Here is a 6,222-nt window from a genome sequence, read left to right on the forward strand (position 1 = left end):
ATAGTTAGTGGATTATAGAAGATCATGGTTAGTAGATTATAGAAGAAATTGGTAAAAGTACTATTTTAAGAAGTAATATAGTACATCTGTAGGCAATTACATAAAAGTACAAATGTTAAACCACAGTAATGTCCTTGAACAAAATACAAGGAACTTTGATACTCTAAAATATATCACATTAAGAAAGTGATGTGTTCTGTTTCATTTTTATCCTGTCAGCCAGAGATTATCTAAATCATTCTTAGCACTCAGTAGTCAGGGCTAATATCAATTAATTCGCAAAGAGACCATAATTATTTTTTTTTCACTGTAGAAATTGAGACATTAAGCCAAAAGGAAATTCACCTATACTGAATACTTAAGTTTGAAAAAAAAAAAAAAAAGACAGTACATAAGAGTCATTTAGAATATTACTAGGTATCTTTATCAGTCCTGTAGTTCAAAGATCTGTAGTTGTTTTTCAAATGTAAAAATTATTGCAATAAATGGATGATCTGCACAGAAGACAACAGAAGTGAACCATTGACATGGTGTATACTCTTGCTGTCATAAGCAAGAAGTGAAAAATGGTCAACAAAAGCATTTTAAACTTAAAATAAACCAAAAGGACTTGGATTCTGTTGAACTGTGGAGCATTCAATTTGGTAACATTCAAAACATACCATTTTCCACGTGCAAAGCAGGACCCCAGCTTCTGACAAACAACAAAACTCAACTACAGTCTGAAGCTGTAGAAACCACCTGCAGATCGCTGACTCTTGGATCACATCCCACGGCAGCAAGGCAGGAAGACTTCAGTCTCTTGCAGTGTGATTTGCAGTCTCTGCATCTGGTTCAACTCCCAGCAGGTTAAGTGGACTTCCTACTTTGAGCCGGTTGTTTGCAACAGAGAGGTGTGAAAGGAGAAGAGCAACTTTTGACCTAAGTACAGCCCACCTCACTGTTTTGCAAAGCTGGCCACTGCAGAAAACTCTCCAGAAACTGCACTCCCTTTTCAGTGAGTAAGAGGTTAGGCCCATTTTTGTCAGTGGTATGAATACACCACTCCATGGGACACAGGCAGACATTGCTTTACTTCAGTTTAGGAGTCCCTCCTGTTGCTGAAAAAGGCTATTGAGAAGGTAAACAAATTTCACAAAAAATTTCAAATATGAAACTTTTCTCTCTTCTTATGATTCTTAACAGCATTAGTAGAAAGTAGCAGGGTAGGAACAGGACATGTACATACAGAAACGTTTCAGCAGCAGCATTCTTGTGGATGTGTAATAAATTACTAGATATAAAACAATAACGTTGCCAGAACAGTTATGAGTAATGACTAAGTAAATCTATCTTAATTTACCAATTCAACACCAGTACTGCAGACAAAAGGGTAAATTGGTATCAGATGAAATTCCAAGGAATTGAGTTATATTAAGGATTAATCAAGATGAGGAGGAGCCTAGTGGCTTCACCAGCAAAACATGTCAGCAATTGCCAGAAAGAAACCACCTGCTGCTATTAAGAAATCAGTTTGAAAATTTCATCCTCTTTCAAGGCAAATTTAGTTTTATTTTTTAAGTCATTGAAAGTTAACTGGCTAACATACAGCTAGTATTCAGATTTTCCTTTGTGCAATTGCTTAGAACAAGCCAAAGACAAAAAACAAAACACAAACAAAAATTCCTGGAGAACACTGTGAAAAGCAGCAATGTATTATACAAACACCACTTTAACATCTATGCTGGAATCAGTGGCTATAGGAGATCAACTCCCCTTTTTGCTTTTTCAGCTTCAGTTTTTTGAGTCGAGGCTAAGAAATGTTTGCAAGGGAATAAAAAGGAAGTCTTCATATTTCTAATTCCAGAGTTTAAAAAAATATGACAGTATCAAGTCTATCAATCTTTACAGTGCTCATTCAGTTTTATAAAAAAATACAGTATTTTATATATCCACAAATATAAAACAGAAGCTAAAACATGCACCTACAGTTCTGCGTCAGTAATATCCTCATCAGGGCAACAATAATATTCCACAAAACAGATCTGTCCATCTTCATTCCTAATCATATACTGCAGTGAAAGAAATCCTTGAGCATCTGTTCGAATGGACACTTTACAAGATAAAGCCAGTGCCTTTGTAGATGGTTTAAGCAAAGAAATCTTGTACCTGCAGGGGAAAAAAAACCAGTCATCTGAAAAAAATACATTATGCAGAGAGGAGCTGAAACATTACTTCCAATTAAACCCATAGAATAACTAAAAACCAATTAGCAACGTGCTAATTTGATCTCTTCCTGCTAACAACATTGGACAGACATTGTTATCCCTCAGCTTNTGATCACAGACACAGACTTTTATCAGATGGGAAGTATTTTTTCCAGCAAGAACACATGACCTGCCATAGAGGGCACTGATCACAGACTTCTAACCTGTTTGTCTGGGTCTGGTTACAGTGGAATGCTTCCATCAAATCAGAGTCCCTAGGGTAGTCCAGATGTGCACTTCCTGCATTTCCAAAAGTGGATAACCTGGAAGACAAAAGGCACCATCTCAAAATACCTGATCACAGCTCTCTAAAATCTTGTCAGAATTTTTGTTCTGACAAAAAATTTGTCAGAAATTTGTAAAAAAAAAAAAAAAATTGTTTTGCTTTATTTAATTAAAAATGCTAAACTGTCCACATTGGTGTCACATTTACCAGGTTGTCAATATATTCGTTACTATGTTAATTAGATTTCCTATTGTGGTTTGCTATACTCATTACAATTCTTCCTGAAATAAAGCAATATTCTAAAATAGCTCCCCCCTCTTCACCCTGAAAACTTCCAGTCCTTACCAATGGATGCCAAGCATGAACCCTGAGTTGAAAGCATAATTTCTAGTACCTGAAGTAGGGTTTATCTGGAGACATGGTAATCTGCAGAACTTCACTGGTCATATCCAGTTCAGCAAATGCTTCTCGTAGCCCCTCCGACTGCAGGATAACTTTATTAACAACATTCGTACTGCAGAAATCAAAGTCTAACAACTCATCCGGCTCTTGAGTATTAATTTTGCACACTGTCACTACTCCTCCTTCTTCCAAGAACAGCATCAAGGGATAACTATAACCACGATAACACATCCTAAGGGCCGTTGGTGTCCCTGAAAAAGAGAATGAAATATACATTCTTCTGAGAGCTAGCTAGCACATCTGACCACTTTAGAAAATTCACATTTTACTCTCATATGGGCACAGATCAATTTGATTTAGCATGTTTGGTCCAGCCTCTGATACACTAATGTAGCATGCTTAATGCAGCCTCCTAGACACCCTATGAAGTGCTAATGGTTATGCAGCAAAATGAAATTATTTGTATGTAGACACCAGTTCAAATCCAACTCATGGATTGTACCAAATGGGTAACACTAGGTGTGACAATGAAGCTGGATATGCTACAAATAGTTTATTGGAACTGGAAAACCCTCCACGGTCCTGAGGCTCCCTCTGGCTCACATAGTCCTTCTTTACTACTCTCGTTACTTGTGCAAGCCAAACTGAAGTTAAGGCAGCTTAGCTTGCATTAGGGTCACATCCTCCTTTTGCTAGGTAATCATAATCCGAACGTTTGGTTTCCCAAAATCAGAGTACTGTTTAGAACAGCTGATTTAGGTCTTTAGGTCAGAGTCACAACAGAAACAGCAGAGGAACATGGAGTTCAACACACAGCTGCAATGCTAAAACTGCCCCAAAAAACTGTCATGGTATCACTCTACTCCACGTGAGTAGCACCCATACAATCATGCTAACTTGTAGTTATTTTTGCCTGTGAAAATATTTTTTGAACAACTATTAAGTTAAAAAAAAATTATAGGAAATAAAATTCGCTAACACCTGGGTTTTTTTTCAGTATTTGTATACATAATTGTGAAAGCAGCTTGTCACACACCTCTGTCACTGAAAAGGCTACAAACAGTATCAATAATACAGTCTGCTTGATTTTTGTAATTCACACACTTGATAAGCAAGATATAAAGTGCTCTTACAGCACCTGAAGTGCTACCCAATCCAGCTACAGATTTCTTGTGAGACCTTAGGTAAGTATCATTCCTCAGTACCTTATCTGCAAGCTGGAGATAATACTCACAAAACAGATGCAGCTGCAGCCTGAAGAACGGAAGGAACAGAAGGTGCCACATAACAGCTATTGCACTGGGAGCAGGAGCACAATGAACTGATGGTGCTGCCTGGAATCCCTGCAGACTTCTACAAGCCCTGTAAATCTGCACCAGAACACTTCCTAATTCATGCATACACTTGTTAATGTTTCTGAGGTAGCTGGATGTTCCACGGTTGCACAAGCCACAGAAATGTTGGAAAAGAGATCACATTTATTATTGAGTTGATACAAAATTTTTTGTAAGCAAGGCAAATTCCAAGCTATGTCTATACTGGCTCTCAGTGTGCTGATTTCTGCTACAGTTCACAGCAATTAGTCAGCCCGAGTCCCTTGTAAGCCCAGTGTGGATCCCCTGCGGCCTTAAGATGTACTAACAGCTTTTGTGCTTTTTCAGCTCAAAGTGTCAGCTCTGATAAGAGGCTGCCCCAGCTTGCCCAAGCAGGAGTCTTTTAGCCTGATGCTGAGGGTATGTGCAGCCTGCCCTGCTGCCCACTTAAAAACAGGTGACAGTGTGAAGGACTGTCCCTAGCAGAGGGAACCTTGGCATTCTCTACATCCATACTGACTATCCTGAATGAGCCGCAGAGAACTATTCTGCCAGCTGTGCCCAGGCTTCCCCCTTAAGTGAAGGGGACTTGGGAACAAAACAGCATTTGTGTGATGTGGATGATCTGGGCCCTGGACTGAAAACAGATCGACAGGAAAGGCAGTCACGGCATGTGTCAGTCCTAGGGTACAGCACTGGCCTTGAAGTCAGACCTCCAGCCTAAACATCACACAACTTGCCAGAGATGCCTGAACAAATTACTTGGCATGTTTTCTTGTCAAGATTACAGAAACTATTTGAGATCTTCAGCCCCAAACCAGAGCAAGGGTACAAGCTGGGGCTGTTCATTGGACCTCATGCCACAAAAACATTGTCTCCCAAAACAAGTGGTTCTTTTGTGCCTTACACAGATCCAGGAAACATTATCTTCACAGGAAGACTCCTCTGTTTCCCAGTTAGCCCAATAGCGTCACACAGACATATACCTTTATTCCACCTTCCAAACTGAATCAGCCTCTTTTGGCCTCTCCTGATGCAGTGGTCCCTGACACACTGGCTAGGCTCACATCCATCAGCTTCTTTCTTCTCTTCATCAGCTGTTATCACAGCACATACTTGTATTAGCTTAAGTAAACAGGACGAATCCTGCTTAACAGCAATAGCTGCCATGCTCTGAAGGACTTAAAGTGAGGAAGTCAGAAGTTTTGCCAAGACTGGAAATCTCCCTATAACTATGTACAGGTTTCACTATGTGATTACACGTGATACACATACACTGTCAAGGCAAATATGCACCATACCTGGCAAAGCACTGGTACCAAAAATGGTCAAGCAGTCAAGCAGAACAGACAAATTAATCCGGAATGTCACCGAATCCTCCTGAACATCAAATTCCTGAAAAACTTCTGCCTGTAAGAGAAAGGAAAGAGATGAAGAGAGGGGAGTTTCTGCAATTATTTTACAGTTTACACTTACTTCCTTAAATTCAGTGCTTTCACTTTCAGAGACCAGTGCAGTACAAAGTGATTTCTACATGTAAGACAATCCCAATTAAAGAAAAATGGGTCTTCATCCTCAAAACTAGTAAAATAAAATCAGGTCATAGTGGAAACAAAGTAGCACAGCATAAGCATGAAAACCTAAACACTTGTCTTTCATAGTTCAAAAATAAGCTACAAATGTTAAACCTGAAAGCTGACTACTTCTGGAGCTGGAAACATTCAGGGAACCACAATCATAGAACAGTTTGGGTTGGAAGGGACCTTTAAAGGTTGTCTAGTCCAACGCCCCCGCAATGAACATCTTCAACTAGATCAAGCTGCTCAGAGGCCCATCCAATCGGATCTTGAATGTTAGCAGAGATGGGGCATCTACCATCTCTCTGGGCAACCTGTTCCAGTGTTTCACCACCCTCATCATAAAAAATTTCTTCCTTCTACCTAGTCCAAATCTAACCCCTTCAGTTTAAAATCAAATCCCCCTATCCTATCGCCCCAGGCCCTATTAAAAAGTCTGTCCCCATCTTTCTCCTAAG

The 6,222-nt window shown here is 39.5% G+C and overlaps 1 protein-coding gene across 1 annotated transcript; it reads right to left on the reverse strand.

Annotated features, from left to right (window-relative positions):
• Window positions 1-373: 373 nt before the first annotated feature.
• RAD1 (RAD1 checkpoint DNA exonuclease) lies at window positions 374-5,635 on the reverse strand (the record flags this gene model as incomplete). The annotated part of the gene is made up of 5 exons (XM_010563994.1): window positions 374-1,110; window positions 1,969-2,148; window positions 2,411-2,509; window positions 2,867-3,125; window positions 5,489-5,635. Coding segments are annotated over 5 exons (719 nt in total), but the record flags the coding sequence as incomplete, so codon positions are not given.
• Between the last annotated feature and the right edge of the window lie 587 nt (window positions 5,636-6,222).

Source organism: Haliaeetus leucocephalus, unplaced genomic scaffold (assembly GCF_000737465.1).
Source record: "Haliaeetus leucocephalus isolate CR32 unplaced genomic scaffold, Haliaeetus_leucocephalus-4.0 Scaffold174, whole genome shotgun sequence".
NCBI classification, from domain to species: domain Eukaryota; kingdom Metazoa; phylum Chordata; class Aves; order Accipitriformes; family Accipitridae; genus Haliaeetus; species Haliaeetus leucocephalus.